At 40.3% G+C, this 25,786-nt stretch overlaps 1 protein-coding gene across 1 annotated transcript in view; it reads right to left on the bottom strand.

Annotated features, from left to right (window-relative positions):
* Positions 1-24,445, bottom strand: part of map3k9 (mitogen-activated protein kinase kinase kinase 9) — a 111,038-nt gene extending 86,593 nt beyond the window's left edge. Inside the window, exons 1-2 of the mRNA XM_020521658.2 lie at positions 24,125-24,445; positions 13,895-14,447 (exon numbers count right to left, since the gene is read on the bottom strand). Coding sequence (XP_020377247.2) covers positions 13,895-14,447; positions 24,125-24,445 — 874 coding nt within the window. The remainder of the gene's footprint in view (positions 1-13,894; positions 14,448-24,124) is intronic.
* Between the last annotated feature and the right edge of the window lie 1,341 nt (positions 24,446-25,786).

The raw sequence follows: 25,786 nt of genomic DNA on the forward strand, positions 1-25,786 counted from the left end.
GGAATTTCTTCACTTTTAGGGGAGTGAATTTGTGGAATTCTTTACCGTAGAAGTCTGTGGAGGTTGACTCATTAAAGTATATTCAAGGCAGAGACAGACAGACAGATCGCTAATGAGTGAGTAAGAGAATCAAGGCTTATGGGGAAAAGATAGAAAAGTGGAGTTGCAAATTATCAGGTCAGCCGTGATTTTATTGAATGGTAGAGCAGACTCCATGACCTGAAAGGCCTGCTTCTGCTCCTAAGTCTTCTGCTCTAAGAGGAAACACCCTTTCATATGAACTTTGTCAAGACCATTCAAGATCTTATACACTTCAATTGCCTCATTCTTCAAACTCCAGTAGAAAGAGTAACAATTTGTCCTTAGCAGGCAACCTGCTCATTTTCTTTTTATTGTTTCATGGAATATGGGCATCACTGGCTAGGCCAGCATTTATTGTGCATTCCTACTTGCCCTTGCGATGTTGGTGATGATCTGCCTTCTTGAATTGCTGCAGTCTATTTTCTGAACGTATGCCTTTGGGTAGGAAGTCCAGGATTTTGACTCAGTTAGCACTGGAATGGTGATATCTTTCCAAAGTCAGCATGGAGGGGAGTTTGCAGCTGGGGTTCCCAAGTACCTATTGCACTTGTCCTTCTAATTGGCAGCAGTTGTGGGTTTGGAAGGTGCTGTCTGAAGAGTCTTGGAGAATGTCTGCAGTACATCTTGTAGATGGTACACACTGCTGCTGCTGAGCAGTGGTGTAAGGAGTGAACGTTTCTGGCTGTGATGCTAATCAAGCCGGCTGCCTTGGTTTGGATGCTGTCATTCCTCTTAAGTGTTGTTGGAACTGGGCAAGGCAGTGGTCTGCTGTTAGTGGTCCCGAGAAGGACTGTGATGCCTGGAAAGTGACCCGGAAGGAGCATCATGTTTGGTAAATGACCAGTGCTCGGTCAGTGACCTGGGGAAGAATCAGAGGGAGACAGGTCCAGATCCCAAGATGTAGCAGGAGGGTCCGAGTTGAGATTAACTCAGATGCTAAATAGCAGCAAGTCTCTTGCATTGAACCAGTTAGAGATCAAACTTATGTCAGCCTTTAATTAAATGTGCCTTACACACTCCGAGTAAAAGATTGTCTCACATGGATCCATGTCCGAGTTGAATTAGGTTGGTACTGCTGTAAACCAAATTGATTTAAAAAGTTATAATACATTTTGACTTGTACTTTCGCTTGCTTACTTATTTATTTAACCCTATTTACCTGTGCGATCTGAAAGAAATGATTCTCTGTGGCACCAAGAGTTGAGTTTGAAGTTTGGAAACTGCAATCCCTGCGTCTCCAACTTATTCAGAACACTGCTCCTGAACCAACAACTAATTATGCAGCACGTTTCTATAAGAGAACGAAAGTGTGGCAGGGTCCAATATTAAAATACATGATTTTTGGACTGCAAAATGGGAACGAGCAGAGTGACAACAGATCCAGAGAATGCAGTGTGAGAGCAAGGATTTTTGGAAAAGCATATAATAGGCTGATTACAATGTGTGTGTGTGGCTGAGCTAAACTAAACAAATAATATTGATTTAACGTTAAACCAGAGAGAATGCCTGAAATTAACTTCATTCATAATTAGTTGCCAGATTTCAAAAACTCTTGTCCGAGTTCGTGAGCCACTAAATTTGAATCATTCAACGTCAACCAGGGAGACAATGGCCTAGTGGTATTAATCGCTGGACTGTTAATCCAGAGACCCAGGTAATATTCTGGGGAACCGGGTTCGAATCCTGGCACAGCAGATGATGGAATTTGAATTCAACAAAAATAAAATTTGGAATTAAGAATCTAATGACAACCAATGTTGATTGTCAGGAGAAAAACTCATTTGGGTCACTACCATCCTTACCTGGTCTGGCCTACGTGTGACTCCAGACCCACAGCAATGTGGTTGACTCTGGACAATTAGGGATGGGCAATAAATGCTGCCTAGCCAGCGATGCCCTCTTCCCTTAAATCAATAAAGGAAAAACAAAACTGTGTCAGTTCAGCCTTCCACGATGCCATTCCAGAAACAAATTATGGGAGATTTGTTTAACATAAATGAACAAAAATATCTTGCTTATAGATTCCAAGTTAGAAGACTTAATAGGGTGTAGAGCTGGATGAAAACATCAGGCCAAGCAGCATCAGAGGAGCAGGAAAGCTGACGTTTCGGGCCTAGACCCTTCTTTTTTCTGAAAGGGGGGTCTAGGCCCAAAACGTCGCTTTCCTGCTCCTCTGATGCTGCTTGGCCTGCTGTGTTCATCCAGCTCTACACCTTGTTATGTCAGATTCTCCAGCATCTGCAGTTCCTACTATCTCTAGAGGTTCTAATCTATCTGTATGCATGCAATCTCTGGCATATGTGCTAATTTGACTTTCTAAAGAAGAAAACCCTTAGACTGAAAGTTCAACACAAATACAGAAAGTGATATTACAGAATGGGTGCATCATCTCATAATTAGTGAGAATGAAAAATCATCCCCAAAAATCAAGTAGCTGCCTGAGAGATGTCTCACAAAGAGAAAGAAATCTACTTTAGGCTCTGATTGATAGCTTACAATGAGAAGTTCTGTAGCAAGTCTTTTGCTACTTTAGTGGATCTGTGCAGGCTGTGTCAGCAAGTCCTTCTACCGGGTGAATAATAATAACTCGACTTGACATGAAATATACATAGGTGTTTTGCATTCAAGCAAAAGATGTGGATGCCCGAGGGTGTAGACATCATTACGCAGAAGCTGAACAGAATTGCAGTACAGGACAGTCCAATGTGATTTCAGGAAAAACAGCATACACACAAATGAGCAGGCCTAGGCACAAGAGGAATGGTTCAGTGGTTGAAATCAGTAACCATCACACAAGCTTGCCAAAGTTCAAGGAAGCTGTGATGAATATTCTTCAAGGCAAAGAAGTCAAAGAACATGCCAAGGTGCAGAGTACAGACTACAATCTGTGATTCTGTAAGATGTAATATGCCTGTGCCTCACCAACCCACGTCCCTTGAATTTTAGGCCCTGGGTCGGGCTCTTTTCAACCTGCTCTGGCCACTACTCATGGCAGCTTTCCACCTCATCACTGTATCCTGTGTAAACTTCTTTTAGCTCATCAGATCAATAGCAGGAGGCAGGTTTTGAAAAATAACTGATGACAGTCTTGTTATCAAAATCAAGACTGTGCTATGGCTCTCTATCCCCCACTGAATTTCCTCTGTGACTTAGCCTGGGACCCCCTGGTAACATATCTTGCTTTTTCACCACACATTCATCATGAGACCTGGGGGGTGAAATTTCTACTTCTGGTTTTGTATCTGGCTTAAGTTGTAATGTTGAGACGTTGACAACACAAGGTGGAATTACAGTGGTGCAGAAAATGCCACTATCGAGCAGCTTTTTACTGGTTACTGAATCCCAAGATGAAGTTCTGGAATCTTTAGCCACAACAGCTGGATCAGTGGGTGGAGAACATGGATATTGTTAATCAAAGGATTCTCAGCAACTTGTTCGTCAAATAGAAGTTCAGGCTTTACTTACCCACATGTTGCCAGGTCCCGATTCTGAATGTGCTCTTTTAAGGCCTCGATGCTTCCTCTATCTCCTCCTGATCTTAGTTCTCCCTCAGTTGTGTGAGAGAATGAGTGAGTGCATTAAGTGAGATCGCAAATACGAGACTTGGCTTTTGACATTGTACATTAGAAGCAGGTATAGACTGTGGATTTTCAAGCTTTTGTTGTTAAACATCTGTTTTTTCACATCACTTATTTTGGGGACTTTAATGATGAATACATTGGAGAACAATCCAATAGTCAATTCAGAAATGAAACAGCCATCGTATTTTCTCAGCACTCTCGCACCTCAAAATTTCATAATACATCTTTGGGCATGGGTGCAAGTAAAAAGATGTAAAGTCTTTCATTTATACAGGATTTTTCACAAGCACCGTTGTCTAAAAACGCAGTATTTAGGAAGTGCACTCATTGTCATCGGGTAGGAAATGCAGCAATTAATTTGCACACAACAAACTCATACAAAAAGCAACTTGATAGTAACCAGAACATTTTTTTCTGCAACATTGATTGGGAGACAAATATTGACAGTGACAGTGCAGATAATTTCCCTGCTATTCTTCTTTTTGTCCAATAAGATAGTAACTAAATACTACAAGTGCAGAGATATGACATATGTCAATGCTACCAATCCAGTTACTTTCTAATTCATGAATTATGGAGCGAAAAGAAAGGATACTCTTCTTTATATTAAGGGGAAGTTTATCCCCTTCATTACCATTCCTGATGTGAGCCTTCTATATACTTCTAAAGTTTTCACCTGGTACAAACTAATATTTCGAACATCCTTTGAATAACTTAAATATTGGATAGTGATCATCAAAAATTTAAAGATGCAAGGAAATGCACAGACATGTTTATGTTGAGCCAGTCACAATAAAGTCAACATGTAGCCCATTAACAAACACTATATGTTTTGAATATTGCTTAGGTTCACTATCAATCAATTTATTTTTAAAAGAAATGCCAATCCTTCTTAACCATTTGGAATAATTAATATTTTAAAAGAAAATTGAATACAAGCATATTACAGAGCACCAACCAGACGCCGTGACCAATGCTTCAAAGTTAAAATCAAAGAAAATTCAAAATTTGGTTCACCATCTTTTCTCAGTTGGGCAGATCTTCGTAATGATGATAGTGTTCCTTCAACCTCTTCCTTCCCACTAACTGGCTGGAGGGGGTGTGTCAGAAAGACCAAGGGAAAATAATTAGATTTACTGCTCCCACAGTAGCCATTAACAACTGCTGAAAAGTGCACACATCAACACAATGAATAAGCAGGACTAAACCATGAGGTCTTCCAAGTCATGTAGACTCACTTTCCATTTGCTTTTTCCACTTACTTGGTTGCTACAAGTCGCCAAATAATAACTCCTACTTGTATACTGCCTGTAAATGTGGTAAAGCATTTCAAGGTACTTGACAGAAGCATTAAATAAAATCTGACAACAGTTGGATCAGCAGGCAGGGGAGATGAATATTTTATCAAAGAATCCTCAGTGACTTCCTCCTTGAATAGAGTCTCAGGCTTTATTTGCCCCAAACTAAGTCACACAAGGAGCTTTCAGGGAAGTGCCTAGTAACTTGATCAGTGGCAGATTTTCAGCAGTGTTTTAAAGGAGGAAGGAGAGGTGGAGAGGTGGAGAGGCAGAGAAGTACAGGAAGTAAATTCCAGAATTTGCACCTAATCAAGTGAAAGTACAAACACTGATGGTACAGCAATTATCATGGGTGCTCAAGAGGCAAGAATTAGAATAGCACAGTCAGAACAGTGTATGCAGGGTAAATTGGTGAGCAAGAGATAGTGCAAGTTAGGACACAAGCAGCAGAGTTGCAGGCGATTTTAGTTTTGTCTAGTAGCATGTAGATGCAGAATGGCACACTACGTCAACTGTAGAACTCTTCCTCAGCACCAGAGAACATCTTGAAAAGAGAAGGAAAAAGCTTGGATGATAAATTCAGATATTACAGCAGGTTTAGGGTGAATGAGAGTGGAATCTTTTCAAAGACAGATAGGTCAATAGGACAGTTGCTCAAAATAGAACATGCTCTCATGCATCTGATGTGATTACAAGACAAGCTTTTTGTGTCCTCAGCAATTTACCTAAAATGATAAAATCTCTATGTACTTCAATATTTGTAATGTAGGAATAGCATGTTGGCTTGTTAATTCAACAATTTTAATTCAACATAACCCTTCTTCAAGCATCCCAATAACCACTTCCCCATCACTTACCGAATTTGTTTTTCTATTTTTGTTACCTCATGATTGTCATATGGTTGCATGTATTTAATCTAATTACTTAACCTTTATCTAATTTGAGTAATACTACAATCAGCTTTTGGACTGTGAACGTAGTTCTGGAATAAAATATCTTTACTATTAATAAATGAAGAGCTTATTCCATCACATTTTATCTCATATTTCCAGAATATTGAGTAATTTTACACTATCCATCAACCTACCATGGCTCCTTTCAAATCCATGACCTCTACCTTCTGGAAGAGCAAGGGCAGCAGATATTTATGGGAACACTACCAACTACAGTTCCACTTCAAGTCACACACTACCTGACCTGGGAACTATATCATCATTTGTTCACTGTCACTTGGTTAAAATCTTAGAAATCATAATGCACCTACTCCACATGGACCACAGTGGTTCAAGAACGCAGCTCTGCAACATCTTCTCAAAGGCAATTAGAAATGAGCAAGATTGTTTTTCAGACTGGAGGCCTGTAACCAGCAATGTTCCACAGGGATCGGTATTGGATCCACTTTTGTTGGTCATTTATATAAATGATTTAGATGAGAATATATAAGGCATTGGTTAGTAAGTTTGGAGATGACACCAAAGTTGGTAGTATGGTAGACAGTGAAGATGGTTGTCTCAGATTACAAAGAGATATTGATCAACTGGGTCAATGGGTAGAAGAATGGCACATGGAGTTTAATTTGGATAAATGCGAGATATTACATTTTGGTAAAACAAACAAGGACAGAACTCATACAATTAAAAGTAGGGCCTTGAATAGTGTTGTAGAACAGACAGACCTAGGTTTTGCACAATTCTTTGAAATTTGCATCATGTACAGACAGTATGCTTAAGACGACATTTAGCACACTTGCATTCATTGTTCAGACCTTTGAGTATTGGATTTGGGACATTATGTTGAGATTGTAGAAAATATTGGTGAGGCCTCTTCTGGAGTACTATGTTCAGTTTCAGTCACCCTGTTATAGAAAGTATATTATTAAGCTGGAGAGGGTTCAGAAGAGATTTACCAGGATGTTGCCAGGAATAGGGAGTTTGAGGTATAAGGAGAGGCTGGATAGGCTGGGACTTTTTTTCCCACCGGAATGTAGGAGGTTGAGTGGTAACCTTACAGAAGTTTAAAAGGTCACAAGGGGTATAAATAAGGTGAATGGCAAGTGTCCTTTCCCTAGGGTGGGGAATTTCAAGACTGGGAGGCGTATTTTTAAGATGAAAGGAGAAAGTTTAAAAAAAAGACACGGGGGCATTTTTACTTTTTCTTTTTCCACATTTCATGTGTGGAATGATCTTGCAGAGTAATTGGTGGATACGGCTATAGTTACAACGTTTAAAAGACATTTAGTTAAGTACATGAATAAGAAAGGTTTGGAGGATATGGGTCAAGCGCAGGCAGATGGGGCTAGTTTATTTTAGGATTATGGTCGGCATGGACTGGTTGGGCCAAAAGGTCTGTTTCCACACTGTATGACTCTATGACTCGACACTAAGAAATGCTAGTCTAGCTAACCCACATCCTGGGAATGAAAACAGAGAGAAAAAAAAACCAAATTGTACCTCGGCCTTAACAACTCTATTCAATTGTGTGTGGGGTGGGGGGGTGGGGGCGGGGGAAAGAAACAGGCCAGATTTTCTGGGAGTGGCAATCAAAGAGGCGGGGGGGGGGGGGGGGGTTTGGATTGGGGATGTAAGTATAAAGATCACTTTATTAAATTCTCAGGAGTTGGACTAAGTATGCAATTGTATAACCCATCCAGAGAAACGATCAGAACTATGCAAAGTCTCTGATTTAAATAGAGACTTTCACTGGGTTCCAGGTTTAGAGGAATTTCCTAATGCAAAATTCAATTTCCTATGCACTTCTTTTGGAATGTGCTATAATGGAGATTCCACAGGATCCCTGTGCGCAACACCCATTTATGATGGTATAACGACTGCATGGCCAGTGGAACATCTGCCCTCATAATTCTTAGCATTCATCGATATTTGCTTTTGAGGCCAATCCAATGTGCTTTTGTTCTGGGGTGCCTAAATGTGACGCAACAGAATTTTCTTTTCAATCCTCTGCAAGTTAACCTGCAAGATATTTCACACATATGGACAACAGACAGAAATGACACTGTGCTCCATCCTGCTTATACGCACCTCCCCATGCTATTCAGAACTATATAATCACTTGGAGAGACAAAGATTAAAAATGGAGGCAAATTCGGGGTAGGATGGTTCAGGAGCATCCTTTCCAACCATAATATGGTGATCACTCTGGCCTCCCAAGCTCCAAACTTCTGGAAGATATTATCTCCACCTTAACCACATGTCCAGCTCCTCCTTGAAGTTGTTCAACAAACCAGATGCCATTTTAGAAGCCATCAGAATATATCGGAAGTCCACTATTTTCTGGGAAAAGAACTACATCATGTCATTTAACCGAATTCAGATCTTATACAAATCTTAATTTTCATACTTGGTCTTTCCCAATCCAATCAAGTGGAAGAAACTGTCAACTTGGAACAAAATCTCCCTCCTTCACTGTACTATTTGTTAACCTTGACCAATTCCTACCAACTGTATATTTCAACCAAGTCTAGAGTCCCAACTCTTTTAGCTTATCTTGACACCGTATTCTAACTGAGGTCTACTTAAAGGCTTGCACAAAGTCAAAATAGCATGATTAGTCTTCTAAATAATTGTCCTATTTATGCACCCTAACACACTATTCATTGTGGCTATTGTTTCGCAGCACTACTCATGATTTATGCTCCAGAAATACTTGCATCCTTTTCTTTCTCCATCTACTTGAATACCTTTTCCTTAAGCATTCACTTTTCCTGAATACATAACACTGCTCCTCGAAGTTAGCAATCATTTGCCAGTGACAAACTCAAACCTCCAGCACATCAGGCTCCCTATGAAGCCACTGATCACCATTTCCAGTCCTAACACCTGCAGGAATCCTAGTATCATCGGTAAATTTGTAGGTTATGCTAACAGCCCCTCCATCTATATCATTAATTAACAGTAGAGTGTCAGTGCCCCACCATAGATCCCCATGGAACATCACAGCTGACCAATTTCCAGAAAACTCCAGATCCAATTTCCTGACTATGTCCTTCCCAAAAGCTTTGGGGATCTACACTGACAATGCTCACTTGGATTTCCTCAGCTGTCATCCTGTTGACTTCCGTAAAAGGAATTACTAAATTTGTAAGGCATGACCTTTTTTGAAGCCGATTACACTTTTCATTTGTGAATCATCTAAATAATTATATTTTCTTCTCCGAATGATTTCCTCAACAACCATTCCTACGTTGCTCTCCAAGTCAACCTTGCCTCTTTTACTGAAGATGGGAACTCTATCAGTCTAGTCAAAGGCATTGTCCCAGAGTTCACACAGCACATGGTCCACCTCCAAGGACATTCAGGTGGATACCATCTAGACTGGCTGCTCTATAGTCAGGTTCTTAGTTCTTTCTAAAGCAACATTTCTACCTGTGATAATATTACGATTGTTAACATTCATTAAATTCAAACAGTCATGCATTATCCTCAAGGTGAAGGCTGATGCAAATTGTAATATTACCCCGAATTCCTTTACTGGCACTTCATTATATCTGCCACCTCTACTAGTATGTGGTAGAGAGAAAGGGTTGCTTAAGGTGGTTGACTGCCATCAATCCTCCCTTGTTTGCACCTTATCTAGGCTCCAATGAATAATCAGTTGTAGAATATATACCACCATAGAAGAGACCAAAGTTCTTGATTGCATGATAGCAATAAATACAGCTACATTACTCATCAGGTGTAATTACTAGGTCTCTTGAGAGCTGTATAGAATACATCTGCTCCCTCCAAAGTCAAGCGTTAAATTCACTGACTGAGTGACATCAACAAAATAGGTGGAGCTCAATGAACACGTAAAATATTTCCTTCAGCACCATCACATTATACAATATAAAACACTTATTTATTACAGGATTGAGAACGTGCTGAAAGTACTCAACAGGTGAGATAGCAGCTGTGGAGAGAAAATAGTTAACCTTATAGCTTAAAGTTTTTTTCCGTTTATATTTCAGATTTATAGTATCTGCAATATTTTTCTTTCAAACTTTTAATATTTCCACCTCATTTACTAAATCCCTTGTGTTGTATCTTGAACATCTTCAATGCCCCAATGTCTTTCAGAGTCTTCTACCTCTTCACAAAACAAGAAAAGGTCTTCCCAACACTTTCATTACTGTCTCTAATTCTCTTTTCCAGTGTCCCGTTGGCTGACCTAAAGACAACCTTAATTTTACTCAACTCCATTTAATTGAGTATTAGGTGTCTTTGCACTGTAGAAAGATTTTTTTGTAGAAAGTGTTTCTACATCTTATCTGGCCAGTCAGGCACTTTCGGCTTGAGTGCATATGCATCTTCTGCGTTGTTTAATGTGCCCTTAGGATGCTGATTTTGGAAGGTGAAAATCTCTAACTTGAAAATGTACTCCCTTCTCTCTCTGGCACTACTGATTAATCTTGTTGCCCACTTTATTTTCACCCAGCTTATCTGGGTCCTTTCTGTGGTGGTCAACAGAACTGTGTACTGTTGACGTGGTGTAGCTTCTCTAAGACTGCAAGTGGTGAACAACATATGTCAGCCTCCTATTCCATTTAGTTATGCAAGGTTCTATCAATTTGGATCACCTGGGTGGTACCACGGTCAACTTTTTAATCTGTGGTTTCTAGTTAATGCATGCGTGTTGAGCTACAAATTTAACCGAATAGTTACTTTCCTGTTAAAATCAGTATCAAGACTACGGGTGCACTTGGAGAAAATGTTGAAATGGGAGTCTTAAACACACACTACATGATCAGACATATTAAATTAAAACAAAATTAATTTAAATAAAAATCTAAACATCTAATATATTTCCAGTTGCGCACCAGAATCAAATTCAGTTAAGTATCATTAGCTCCTTTCCCTGCATGGTCTAATTGGGAAAAATGCTGTAAAGGCTTCTTATGACTTGAGAGGGTTAAAATCAATTTACTGGCCTAAGAAAACATACTGCAGAATGAAAAAAGGAATCATCGATAATGGCTGCCACAAAGCTGTCATCAATAAAGCAAATCACGTAAGTATTTGATCTTCACCTTGTATGAACCACCTTGGGGGCGGAGGGTGGGGGATGTTGGGAAGGGTGAAGCTGAAAAAAAAAACAACATCTTGAAGTATTTCATGGCAAGGTGCTATACAATCAGCACACTTGAGACCTGGGTTCAAATCTCACCTGCTCCAGAGGTGTGTAAAAATATCTTTGAACAGGTTGATGAGAAAAAAGAAAAACACTGACCGTTATATTTACCAAACTTGAAACTGAACCATAAAATCCAGAAGATCCCAGACTCAAAACTTGATTTGTGCTGAGTTACCAATCCCAGGCAAGATGGCAGGAAGAAGATACAAGTGAACCCTGATCTCCCAGAGAAAAACAAACTCATAACGAGGGGAGATAGTAGGAACTGCCGATGCTGGAGAATCTGAGACAACAAGGTGTAAAGCTGGATGAACACAGCAGGCCAAGCTGCAGAGGAGCAGGGAAGCTGACGTTTCGGGTCTAGACCCTTCTTCAGAAATTTCTGCTTGGCCTGCTGTATTCATTTCTGAAGAAGGGTCTAGACCCGAAACATCAGGTTTCCTGCTCCTCTGATGCTGCTTGGCCTGCTGTGTTTATCCAGCTCTACACCTTGTGGTTTCATAACTAGGGGAAGAAAGTTAACTCACCGATCCTTGTCCAGTGATCCTCAGCATGTACGTTGGTCAACAACTAAACTGAGCTCAGCCACACATGATCATAAAAAAGATTCAGGCAAAATTCTTTATACGCAAGGCTGCTGGCAACTCTCATGTTTAGATAACAAGAAGCACTGTGGGTCGTCATTAATTGTGAAGTCACCGGCTTTTGCGGATATAAATAAAACTTGCAGTTATCCATAAAATTAAATCTGTTTTATGTTTACTGTACCTTTGTGTGTATTCAGGCCATGTATGTTAGTGTTGAGGAGAAGGGAATATTTTCTGCCATTCAAGCATTCCCATGAAAGGTGTGATAAAACCAGATGCAGCATAAAACTCACTTGCCCCTGTCCACAACTACATGTTTCAGTTCAAATCTGCGAAGAATACTCCCTTTACAAATCAATTTCACAAGATAATGCTAATGAACAACAGAGACAATACACAACCTGTCTAGATTGGGTTTGAAACTAGGGACTGAATTTCTCTGGGTTAAGGTTATTAGTTGGGCTTTCCCTGCATCCTATAGTGCAATTTTTTTTTCCCCCATGAAATTCTTAAAAGTGCAAGCTGATAACAAGGGCAAAAAAAAAGGGATAGCGATCATAAGTTACTAAGGTGTAAATTTCTTCATTCCCTCTCCAGCTGACCTAGGCCAAATAGAAAAGTTTTAAGAATGAATAAATTGAACCCTTACATATGTTTGTTCAGGCTACCTCACATAAATCAAGTGCAGCAGTGGTAAATATCTGTACTATCAATTTATTTGCGATCAAGTGCAATATGTAGTGAAGAAAATGGAGTTCAATGTGGAGAATAAAGAAGTTATCCCTTTTAAGTCAACACAAGACAACGTTTTCCCAGCGGTGAGAGAGAAGGATCTGGGGAGAAGGAAGGGATCCGAGTGCGCACACATACAAATCACAAAGCTAGGACACAGGTATAAAAAGCAATCAAAAAGACTAATGGAATATTGACATTTATCTCTACGGATTTGTAATTCAGAAGCAGGGAAGTGATGCTTTGCATGTATAAAGCCTTTTGAGCATTCTATTCAGTTTAAGCATCAGATCTCAGAAAATAATGATCATAAAAGGACTACAACCACAGATTGACGAGAACGGTCCCAAGGTTTAAAAAAAAAATCATAAGAGCAGGTTTGCGTAACCTTAGTTTGCAGCCCCTTGAGTTCACAAAATTGCCTGATCATCTAATTGATTTTTTTTTTTAAAATGAGCAAGGAATTTGATCGTTTCCATTTATCACTCAATCCTCTGATACAGGAATCCAGAATAAAGGTGAAAAATGTTAAAATTGAAGGCAGACCATTTAAGCGTGAAATCAGGAAACATTTCATCCACATGAAGGGTGCTGGCTATGTGGAACTGTTTCCTCAAAAGGTGCTGGGGGAAAGCACAGAAATTTCCAAACCTGGGATCAACAGATTTTGGTTAGGCTAAGATATCAAGGGACCTGGAATTGGACCAAGTTAAATGAAATTCAGACAGAATCAGTTCTGAGGATTGACTGTACATTTCTCCAAATGTGGGCAGACGTTGCAGGGGAAGGCCTGATCTAAACTAGGTCAAGTTGCCATAGCGCTGCTCCCTCATGACAGAGAGACAACTGGTGATGAGTTTAATCTGAGGGTCACTATGCCTCAGGAAAAGAGTGAAATCAAGAAAGTAAGGCTTTCATAGGAATTGAAACTGTGCTTTTGGCGTCACTCTGCTTTGCAAACCAACCACAACCCAACTGAGCGAACCAACCCCCAAACCCAAACTGGGCTCATCTAGAAAATATTGGGCTAAAAACAGCACTAAATTCTTTTTTAATCCCACAATCAAGCAGGATCTGGTTCCTTCCACTTGTTGAATGTCAACAGGAAGCTATGTGATCTCATAATGTAGCTTTATCTTCACTGGACCGTGGTACAATGCAGCAGTGGAAGAAATCTGCAACTATTATCACTGGGATAGATCTTTCATAATGGGACTGCATGATACTCATGGTAACCCTACCCTCACTTCCTTCTGTATTTTAAACATTAAACCCACACTCAAGGGAACTCATTTTAAATCATGACTGGATAAGTGAAGTGAACCGAAATTTGTAACACTCAATTTCACAATACACTTTATCAAGCACAATGTATGCAGCAAAATAATTTATCCCCTGAAGCTATTTGAATTCGTCCCACCAAAACAACAAGCACGTACTTGCCAGGTGGCAAGCAATTTGCAGCAGACATCGTTGAAATACTTACTGTTACTAGACTTGAGATCGCGATGAATAATAGGAACAATTGCTTCTTCGTGTAAATAATTCATGCCCCTTGCAATCTGTACTGCCCAGTTGACAAGAATATGAGGAGGTATCTTCTTGCCTGACAACACTCTATTTAAAGAGCCCCCACGGGCAAACTCCATGATCAAGCAAAGATTGGGCTCTTTCAGACAAATCCCTTTTAAGGCTATGATGTTAGGGTGCTTCAGCATCGCAAACAGTTTTGCTTCTTGTTTAACATTCTCAATGGTCTGACTAATATCCTCATCTGGGTCCTGGCGAGCTGCTTTAACAGCTACCTCCTCTGACCTCCAGATGCCCCTGTAGACTTTTCCAAAGCCACCGACACCAATAATCTCCTCCAGCTGCAGCTCATTAAAGTCCATTTCCAGTGGCAGAGGGTAGTGCTCCGTGCTCCGGCCTTGCAACTTACTGTAACATGGGGCACTGGTGACATAGTTGCTGGGAAAGATGCCAACCTGGTCATTGATTTTGCCTGTCCACCAGCCTTCATCTCCAGAGACTTTGAAATCCTAAACAGTCAACATAGGAAGTGAAAGAGAGAGAGAGAGAATTGATTTATTCAGTTCATCGTACATGTCTTTTGTCCCTGACAGCACTCATCATTTCTTCTTGTTCTCACTGATAGCATTACACCTGCTCCATACTATTTGATTTTCTACTGTATTTTATGCACTATGGACACACACTGAAGTTTTCATTCTCAATTATATTAAATAATCCATCCTTTATTTTATGTATATTTTCTTACAAATGATCAAAGCATAGAACAGAAAAACATCTCCATAAAGTAGGTGCACACTTGAATTTTTAAGCTCAAATTCTTCCTGTCCCTTCCAAAATAAAAATGCTTACTGTGCTATTTGATGAAGGGCCCTAGGTGTAGCAGCAAACAAAAATTTGTCTCTTCCAGATGCTGATCTTCTTTGCATTTCTACTTCATCTTGTGTTTAATACAGCTTAAAAACGTAATATCCTTTGTGTATTATTCATATCCTGAGGCTTCCTATCCTCCAGTCATTTTTCCCCTGTACCTTTATATATAGAAATTGGCTTGATAAGCAATTTCAGGGCTTTAGCCAAGTATTCATTAACAATAAGTCAGGTTTTCAATGTTATGCATTACTTAAATTGGCCTTTGCAATGAATATGAAGTCAACCTATTCTAAGCATTCCTTTGATCCAAATCAGATGTGTTAGTTGTTTGTACTACATATAGAAGAACCAGTCCCAACATGAAATAAAATCAACACAAAGCAAAAATTGGACAGTGTAAAAAGACCCAATGCGAAATGATCACCATTACCACAGATTGCGAAGTATGTTGACCTTTGAAACTTTGAAAAAGATCTTTCCAAAAGCAAGGGTTGATTTAAACACAAAAATGTGTCCAGCCAAGCAGAAACTAGGAATGAAAACATGGGTAGATGGCAGATCTGGACTCAACTTTTTTTGGGGAGCAGGGATATTTCCAATATTTTGTTTGACAGATTTAGTTGTTCTGATGCCTTACAATGTACATTTGCACCAAAATAAAAGAAATGAAACCATTTTCCTCCCCTCTAATGCACTCAGCATAGGAAGCAAGAGACATAACCAACATTTTCATACTCTATTGCAAAAACTTGATCATTCTATCCTTCTCTATTATAATCTATCAATAGAAAAACATCAGAGACCATCAATATGTATTTGGTCAATTGACCCACATGTAACTTGGCAAAATCTCTTGTTCCTATTTTCAAATCAAGTACAATAGTGAACAGTTATCAGAACAACTATTTATTAAAACCCACTGGATATTTTTTTACAGTTCACATAATATGTTAAGAAAAATGCTAATACCCATGAAGAAAAAAAAATTAACAAACATCTTTTGCTAACAAAAATTTTGCCAAAGCTTTTCAACTTGCACAAATCAACGCATTTGCAAAATACCAATATAAAGGGGAACAACATTTTATACTATACTATTTTATACTGTTGGTCGGCAAGAAGCATTGTCATGGCAAATGCAGCAGTCCAATGATGACTGACAAGTGAAACCACGCTTTGTTTAAACCAAAACCAGGCAGATTGACACTGATCGGTCCAGGCATTGCCCCAAGAAACAAACCAGAAAATGGATACCACCTATTTTGTTAAGTTGAAATAGGCTCAATACTCGTATATGTTCTTTCTGTCTGCAAATAGGGCCTTGTACATTGATATGTCACTTCCAGTATGTGCACATGCACTACTCTGTAAGCCTGACTGATGATCTTAAATTAGATGTCTGAGTAATTATTTGCACACTCAGGATTATTTAACAAACGTTGATTAATTTTGGGATCACACCAAGAATTTGTTTTCAGTTTTGCAAACATAAGCTGGGTTGGATACAGTCAGTACTTTGCCTTATGCAGACAGAAGAAGGCCATGAGCTTCAGATATCACATGACTCATTTGAGAGTCTTATCACCTTGACAGCAATATCCTGTTAGTGGTGAACACCACTCATGCTACTACTACGTAGCAGCAGCGTGAAACAGGTAGCTTCACCTGTTGCTCAAATAGGAGGATACATTTAGCGAAACCAGAGGGGATAGCCTAGTGGTATTATCGTTGACCTGTTAATCCAGCGACCCAGCTAATGTTCTGGGCACCTTGGTTTGAATCTGCCCATGGCAGATGATGGAATTTGAATTTAATAAACATCGAGAATTTAAAACCTAATAATGGCTCTGAATCAATTTTGATGAGCAGCTCAGTGGTTAGCACTGCTGCCTCACAGCACCAAGAACCCAGGTTCAATTCCACTCTTGGGCGACTGTCTCTGTGGAGTTTGCACATTCTCCCAGTGTCTGCGTGGTTTGGGTCTGGGTGCTCCAGTTTCCTCCCACAGTCCAAAGATGCGCAGGCTAGGTGGATTGGCCATGCTAAATTGCCCATAGTATCCAGAGATGTGTAGATTAGGTGGATTATAGGGGGATGGTCTGAGGGTCGGCATGGACTTGTTGGGCCAAAGAACCAGTTTCCACACTGTAGGGATTCAATGAATATCTATGAATAAGACTAGGAAAGCTAAGAATTGAAAAAACAGAACACACTTGCTTGTCTGGTATCCAATGACAGTTTAAGCTTTAGCACAGGCTAACAATCCCAACCACTGTTAATGATTCATGATAGAATATGTACACCCAAATGCCAATGTCTATGTTTTACATTAAATAACGATACGGAGTTGTGTCGACTGTGCAAAGCATAATGACCAGGCTTCCCAGAAATCCACACAAATGTTTAGAATCTGAAACTATGGACAATACATAATCTCCTTGTCAGCCCGGTTTTCTCCATTAATCTCATAGCTGCCAGATTAAGAATTGTCACGTACAATTAGAAAAATTGTTTTGCTCAAATTGAAATTTTTGGTTAGACAGACCAGGTAATCTCTCAGAAATTAGTCAAACTACAACCCACGGGTCCCATCAGCACAAGGTGCATTAGATCCTGTAACCATTTGGTTGTTTGTCTGCAAATTTCTTTATAGATTTGAATTCATTGAAAAAAGTTTCATCAGTTCAACAGTTGTTTTAATTTTTGCAAATGCGTTGCCTTGGCTTGAGATTCATTACAAGGTTGGGGCAACATTCCTCCAGAGAATTTACAACCCAAAGGTGTGCTTTAACAGTGCTCAGAACTACGAATTCGAAGTGTGCGAGGAAAAGAAAAAAAGGTACAGAATTCAATAGCTCAGCATAAAATAAATCAAGTAACAAACATTGTTTGAATTCTTATGAATAAATCATTTCACAGATGAGCACTTAAGTGTCACATTGCCATTGGTTTGTAAAACATGCATAATGACCTTCGCAACTGACTGCATGATAAAATCTGCAGATATTGTCCACCAATAAGGGAAATGCCTTTCAGTTTTACAAGCTTGAATCAATTTCTATTTAGAGTTTATAAATTTAAAGGCTGTCAATGTGGGAAGTTGACAGGTCACCAGGGAGTGAGAACCAAGGTAATGATCTCATCTCACGACCAAGACAATTCCGTAAACCAGAAAGTCAAAACTTAGTAACTGTTTATTAGTCTAGAAAGAAACTTTACAGCTTAATGTATTTGGCCTTGAATTAGTATTGAACAGCAGTCAAGAAAACAACGTATAAGAACTACATTTTGATGTTTCAGATCTCCAACATTCCCAGCAAAATTGATGTTTTTTTTTAAATCTGAGCAAAAGCAAAGATCAGCAACAGCAACTCAATGGAAAGTCATAAGTATTGGAAATCTAAAACAAAGCTAGAAATTGCACTGAGTTCACAGGTAAATACTGGAAGAAAAATTAGTGTAGCACTTTCATATAATCCTTCATCAACACTAAGGATGCATCTAATCTAAAACTTTAACCAGCATTACGCTTTCAGATTCTGAGTGATATGCTGTTCATTGCCCCAACATTCTGCTTTTATTTCAAACGTCATAAATCGTAAGTATTTTTCTGGGCACTGTTGCTACCTGATAGAGTGTTTCTACTTTTTCCATTTTATTTCAGATTTACAGTATATGAATTTTTTTGGTGCTTCAGTGTTGACTGCAGTGACCTTGCTTGCAAGGCAATGCAAAATGTAATTCCAGTGAGAAAGTTCAGCTTTTTGGAGATGATGAGTGGTGGTGGGGAAAGAAGCTTAGGTAAGAAAAAAAAAAGATTATGGATACTTTGAGCAATGGATGGAACAATATATACACTGAAATTTATTAAAAGGCAGTGTCACACTTTACCAGATCACACACCTTCTTGAGCCCCACTCTGACCAAAATGTTCTTCAATTAAATGTACCAATGTATATGCTATGAGGACGGAAAATAAAAACAGGTTTATTCTAGTTTCAGCAATTTAACTTAAGGTTCAGTTAGATGGCCAGATGCAGGATCCCACCTTGCTACTGGTTAGCTCTTAAATAAAATTGGTAAAAATGAAATAAACTCAATTTTTCCAGCCCCATTTCAAACACACTATATTGATGTGCTCCTCAGTCAATGTGATTCAAGGATGTAATACTTCTCAAAAAATGTATTATTGCCTTGAAATGGGAATATGTTGTTGATATGGGCTTTCAGAAGGCTTTTGTTAAAGATAAACTTGGGTCAAATAGGTGGACACATACCATATTAAACGTAATGTCAACCATGTGAAGTGATGAAATTTGGAAGGAAGAATGAGAAGCAGTAATATGGATTAAATAGTACATTTAAATAGTAATTTAATGGGCATGTTGGAACAGATTTTGACATTTGGGGATGAAGTCAGGGCTCACAAAACAGATTTTTGACATGGCAGGCGAATTCATCAGGCTGTTTCTATATAAAAATAAATGCTTGATTGTTGGCTTGACAAGTAGAGTCAAAGAGCACAAAAGCAAGGGATTTATATTAACCTTAATGGTTCATTAGTTACCCTCAACTGAAATAGAGACACCCCTCTTCAAGCAGGATACCAAAGCTTTGTATTGGATGCAGAGGAAATAATCTAGAATTCCAAAATTACAACGCTCTACCACTCTTCACTCCTTTAAATCTCTCAATTCTACTTACAAATACATGTTAAGTGTCAGGCACGGTGACTTCATCTACAGTATTTTTGTGCAATTACAATTTTATTTCACATTTCAAATTTATTTTACGACTTATGCTTAATTGCAGATATTTCTTAAAACAATCCTTTACTCTTACACAGTTGAGCACTTAAATATCCTTTCCCCAGCTGGTACTGATCTCTTTAAATTATAGAGACTTTTTTTTTTAAACTTTCTCAGAGTCATACAACATGGAAACAGATCCTGTAGTCCAACCAGTCCATGCTGAACATAATCCCAAACTAAACTAGTCGCACCTGCCTGCTGCTGGCCCATATCCCTCCGAACCTTTCCTCTTCATGTACTTATCCAAATGTCTTTTAAACATTGTAATTGTACCGCATCCACCACTTCCTCGGGAAGTTCATTCCACAAACCACGCTCTGTGTAAAAAAAATTGCCTCTCATGTCTTCTTTAAATCTCTCTCCTCTCACCTTAAAAATGCGCCCCCTCGTCTTGAAATCCCCCATCCTAGGGAAAAGACAACTACCATTAACTATCTGTACCTCTCATTATTCTATAAACTTCTATCAGATCACATCTCAATCTCCTATGCTCCAGTGAAAGTCCCAAGGCTTTCTTTATAACTCAAACCTTCCACACCCGGCAACATCCTGGCAAATCTCTTCTGAACACTCTGCAGCATATTAATATCCTTTTTATAACTGGACGACCAGAACTGGACACAGTATTCCAGTAGAGGCCTCACCAACATCTTGTACAACCTCAACATGACTTCCCAATCCTATACTCAAAGCACTGAGCAATGAAGGCAAGTGTGCCAATCGCCTTTCAAACTACCCTGTCTATATGTGACACAAACTTTAAGGAATTATGTACCTGCACCCCTAGGTCCCTCTGTTCTACCCATGGCCCTACCATTAATTGTATAAGCCCTATCCTTGTTTGTTGTACCAAAATGCAATACCTCTCATTTATCCAGATTGACCCATTGATCCATTTGATCAAAATCCCTCTGTAATCTTGGGAAACCTTCTTCACTGTCTACTATGCTACTAATTTTGGTGTCATCTGCAAACTTACTACCCATGTACTCCTCCAAATCATTTATATAAATGACAAAGAAAAGAGGATCCATAACTAATCCCTGTGGAACACCACTGGCCACAGGCCTCCAGAGCGAAAAGCAACCCCACACCATTACTCTCTGTCTCCTGCCATTAAGCTAATTATGTATCCAATTGGCTAGCTCACCCTGAATTCCACGTGACCTTACTTTGCTATTTAGTACTATGTGGAACTTTACTAAAATCCAAACAATGTCCACTGCTGTGCCATCAATCTTTTTGGTACCTTCCTCAAAAAACTCAGTCAAGTTTGTGAGACACCATTTTCCTTACACAAAACCATGCTGACTATCCCTAATCAATTTTTGCCTCTCTAAATATCCATAAATCCTATCTTTTATAATCACCTCCAACAATTTACCCACAACTGAAGTCAGACTCTCAGTTCTATAGTTCTCCAGTTTCTCCTTATAACCTTTCTTAGACAAAGGTACAACGTTAGCCACCCTCCAATCATCAGGTACCTCACCCGTAGTTATAGATGATAAAAATATTTCTTCAAGGGGTCTCATAATTTCCTACCTTACTTCCCAAAATGTTCTGGGATACATTAGATCAGGTCCCGGAGATTTATATTCTCTAAGACCTCTCAAACTTCCTCTTCTGTAATGTGAACGCTTTAAAACATTTATTTCTCTGCATTCTCAAGACTCCATTTCTTTCTCTGCAGTAAAAACTGACAAAATATTCATTTAGTATCTCTCCCATCTCCTTGGGTTCAACACACTTCCTTGATCTTTAAGGGGCTCTACCCCCTCTCTAGTTACCCTCTTACTCTTAATATATTTGTAGAATCTCTTTAGATTATCCTTAACCCTATCTGCCAATGCTATCTCATATTCCCTCTTTGACTTCCTGATTTCTCTCTTAAGAAGACCCCTAAACTCTTTATATTGATTAAGAGATTCAAATGTCGATATCTAAAATAAGATTCTCTTTCATTCTTGACTAGAACCTCAACATTGTTATTCATCATGTTGTAGTAAATGGGAAAGGCCCCATATGAAGTAAGTTTTGCATGAGAATAGAAAAAGGAGTAATTCTCAAAGAGAAAAGCAAGATTCTGGACAAAACACATGCACTTAAGGTGATGACGTTGAATAAAAACTACTAATAATGACAAATGGGAAGATATTAAGGTAACTGACATTGAAAAATATCTAAACTAATGAAGCAGATTTGTCATCAATAAATGAACTTACATTGGACCCATATCGACAATAGGTTGGAAAAACCATTAGTGATGCTGTCAAGTGCATGGTTGTAGTAAATTCCTTTTTAATAATCTTAAGATCAATTTTGAGTGTTAATCTAACAGCACATTGCACCACTGGACATGACTTACGTACACAGATTTTTAACTCACTCATGGGAATGTGGATATCGCTGGCTGGGCCAGCATTTATAACCCATCCCTAGTTGCTCTTAAGAAGATGGGGTTGAGCTGCCTTCTTGAACAATCATTGTTGTTATATAATACTATAGAGTGAAATAAAACAGAGTTCTAACATGTACTTTTAAAGTTCTACCCAGCACGGTAGCGAAACGTCTGCGAAACAACAAACTAGCTCGGCGAGCCAACCAACCTGAACACCCACAACCTGAGCTACAGATCTACTCCAAAACCCTAAAATTCTACTATTTAAACCATATTGCTTCTTCATTCTTCTTTCCAAAGGGCATTACTTCATAATTGGGCAATTCACATTAAACTTGACCTGTTAAATGTTTAGCAATTTCACCCAAGTCTAATTCTGTCAAACACCTTCATACACATGTTGTCATCCCCTTCAATGTTACATCAAAGAAGGACTGAAAGAGGTTCATAGATCGCAAAGAGTGAAGCCACAGAGGGAACATATGATGAGAATTTCAAACTGAGGATCAGGAGCCAATGGAGGTCAGCGAGTACGGGAGTAACCTGTAAATTTAACTTGCCTGTGGGTGAGGATACAGGCAGCAGCATTTTGAATAAGTTCAAGTTCATATGGGATAGATAATAGGAGAGCAAGGAGAGCACACAAGAACAGCAGAGGTTACAATGATATAAATGATGGTTTCAGCAGCAGATGGGCTGAACTAAGGCTAGAGATGGATGACATCACTGAAATGGACACAAATGGTATTGTAGAGGTGGTTATCAGGTCAGAAGGCAAGGTTAAGACCAAAGAGGAGATCAAAGCTGGAAATAGTCTAGTCCAGCTTTAGACAGAGGTCAGGGAGGGGGAGTTGACCAGGTAATGCAATTTGTAACCAGGCATGGGAGACAATAACTATAGATTTCCCAATTAAGTGAATATATTAAAAGCCATCTGATACTGGTTATTACAGAAGCAGCATGACAAGGCATAAGGAGCAAAAAGGGTGAGAGAGTTGGCAATTATGTAGAGTGGATGCCATTGCCATATAAGTGAAATCTGACATGTTTTCAGACAATGTGCCAAGGTACAGTATGGGGATGAGACGTAGGAGAGGGCCAAGCATGTATTTTTGGGACCCTACAGGTAACAATGAAGCATTGGGAAGAGAAACCATTGTAACAGAAACTCTGGCTATGACTGGACAGATAGGAACATTGTCAATCCAGCTAAGAACAGTTCCACCCAACTGATAACAAAAGGGGGTTTAGAATAGAATGTTATGCTTCTTTATATCCATAGTCACAGACACCTTGAGAAAAATGAAGACACAATTATATATCCATGTGGAGAGGTAAAAACATGGAGTTTCAGGATAGATGAACACAAATTTCTCAGGTTGCAATGTATTCATTGGGAAGTTGGAGATGGTACAGATGTTTACAAGAACAACAGGATCAGAATGGGATTTTGGAGATAGCAGGTAAGTGCAGACTTTAAAGGAACGGAGAACCATCATGGGAGGGGATCATTAACAAGAGTAACTATCAGCCTGGGTTGGCATGAAATGGAAGGAGGGAAATGTCCCTTTAAATCATTGCAACGCAACCATGCACTGCCATAGGTGTCCTGTCATTCGACTGTCCTCCTTTCTGCTACCATCACATTCCCCCATCAAAAAAAATAAAAGTTTGGCTACAATTCACAAGTTAAATTAAGACGAATTTGCTTTTCGGGCGAAGGTTGATTCTATATGGGGTCGTGGGGAGGATGGACACGCTTATCGCCGTACACTTTTGAATGAAAACTGCTCAAACGCTCGCTTTAAATGACACCAGCGCCCCGATCACTGGTGCGTTTCATCACCTTTCCCCACTTCCTACAATACTGCCTGCATTTGCTGCTTCTCTTCGCGTACAGAACGCTTTGTTTATATATATATATTATTTGCAAACCGACGATGAGTAGCTGGAACTTGGGGGTTCGGGGGGGGGGGAAGGAACGAGTGAGATTCCTAGAAGAAGGTGCATATTGATAACATGCTTTGGCCGGGTAAAGGGGGTGACGGGGGTGGGGTAGGGGAAGGAGAGGGAAGATGAGGCAGAAAAAGGGCAGCCTTACCTTGGAGAGCACCTCCACCACGTCCCCCTTGCGCAGGCTGAGCTCGTCCTCGGCGCTCGCCTCATAGTCGAAGACGGCGGTCCAGAACGGGTTAGAGGGGGGTGGATGCTGTCGCTGGGGGGGAGGAGGACGAGGAGGCTGCTCTTCTTCTTCTAACTCATCATCATCACCATCATCCTCTTCCTCCTCCTCCTCTTCTTCTTCTTCCTCCTCCTCCTCCTCCTCTTCCAGCGGCTGCTGCCGCTGCACCGCCCTGTCCCTTTCTTCAGCCTCTTCCTTCCCAGCGGCAGAGGAGGGGGAGCAGGGAGACCTGATGAACATGGACCGGAGCTGCTCCATGGGAGAAGGTTACAGAGAGAGAGACGCAGACAGCAGCCGCTGCCGCTCCTCTGCCTCGCCTGTTCTCACCCCCCCCCCCCCCCTTCAGCCCCCACCTGCGGCTCAGTCTAACCTGGGGAGGGAGGAAAGGGGCGGGGCTCAGGATCCTATCCCCGCCCTTTTCTCACAGCTCCCCTCCCCCCCATTGGACCAGCTCTCCCCCCCACCCCCCGCAAACACAAGCGTTCCGGGGCCCGATTGGCCGCACTCCGCTGTCAATCACGCGGATCTCCCCCCCCGCCACCGCCCGGGGTGCACGCTGCAGCAGCGGAGGCGGCGGTGGTGCGAGCCGAGCGCTTGCTTCCCTTCCCTCGGTTCCCGGCTTTGGGCAGGTTTTCGGGTCGGGAAGCAAACGCTGTCCTTCAGCCGCCCGCCTAATTCCGGCCACTCGGTCGAATTTGCTGCTGCTTCACGACAGAGGATGCTGATTGCAAGGCCGTCAGTGATCTCCATCTCCAGCGACGGTGGGAATTGCGGTGCTGGCTCAGGGTTCCACATCTCAGATGAGTGCACCGTCAGGACTATGCTATTTTTCTTCTTGCATTAACTCTTTTGGGACGGTCGGAAACCATGCTGTGCGCCTTGCTGCTTCTGCTGTCGGCGGGACCGCATCACGGACGATTATTCGCATTCCGCCCATATTCATGTGTGTGACTCCAGCTAAAGCCAGGGCCTGCTGAAATGGTAGTCCTGCTTCGGGAAACCTTTACATTGGGAATAATCTGAAGATAGGTCTTGAAGGTTTCAAATGATGAGGCTGTGATTGTTTTCTTTGGCAACTCGTTCCATTGTGGGATTGTTCCCTTGGGACAAAAGGCACTCTTCAGTCCAATCAAACCAGAATGGACAACAAATTCAATGTCCATGATTCTTCCTAGGCATTTGGGATATTGCATTTAAGTTTATTAATGTTTGGTGACGTCAACAGTTTGTATAGCCAAATAACCCAAGGAAGAAATGTGTACAGAGCAAACTCGTGAGTGGCAACGCTCCACAGAAGGCATACTTCCAAAGGTCTTAAATTAAGTGGCTGCAGGGATATGGACACCTTGGTTGTAAACCTCCCAGAATTCCCTAGGTTTTGGAAAGGCCCCAATATATTTGAAAACAAAAGGAGATAGAAAGTAGGAAACTATTGGCCAGTGGGTCTGACATCTGTCACTGTGAAAATGTTTGAATCCATGATTAAAGAAGAGGTAGCAAGCTTCTTTTTTACAAAAGCAATCAAATAGAGCCAAGACAACAAGGTGCAGGGCTGGATGAACACAGCAGGCCAAGCAGCAT

This window comes from Rhincodon typus, chromosome 8, assembly GCF_021869965.1.
Source record: "Rhincodon typus isolate 14 chromosome 8, sRhiTyp1.1, whole genome shotgun sequence".
Lineage (NCBI taxonomy): Eukaryota > Metazoa > Chordata > Chondrichthyes > Orectolobiformes > Rhincodontidae > Rhincodon > Rhincodon typus.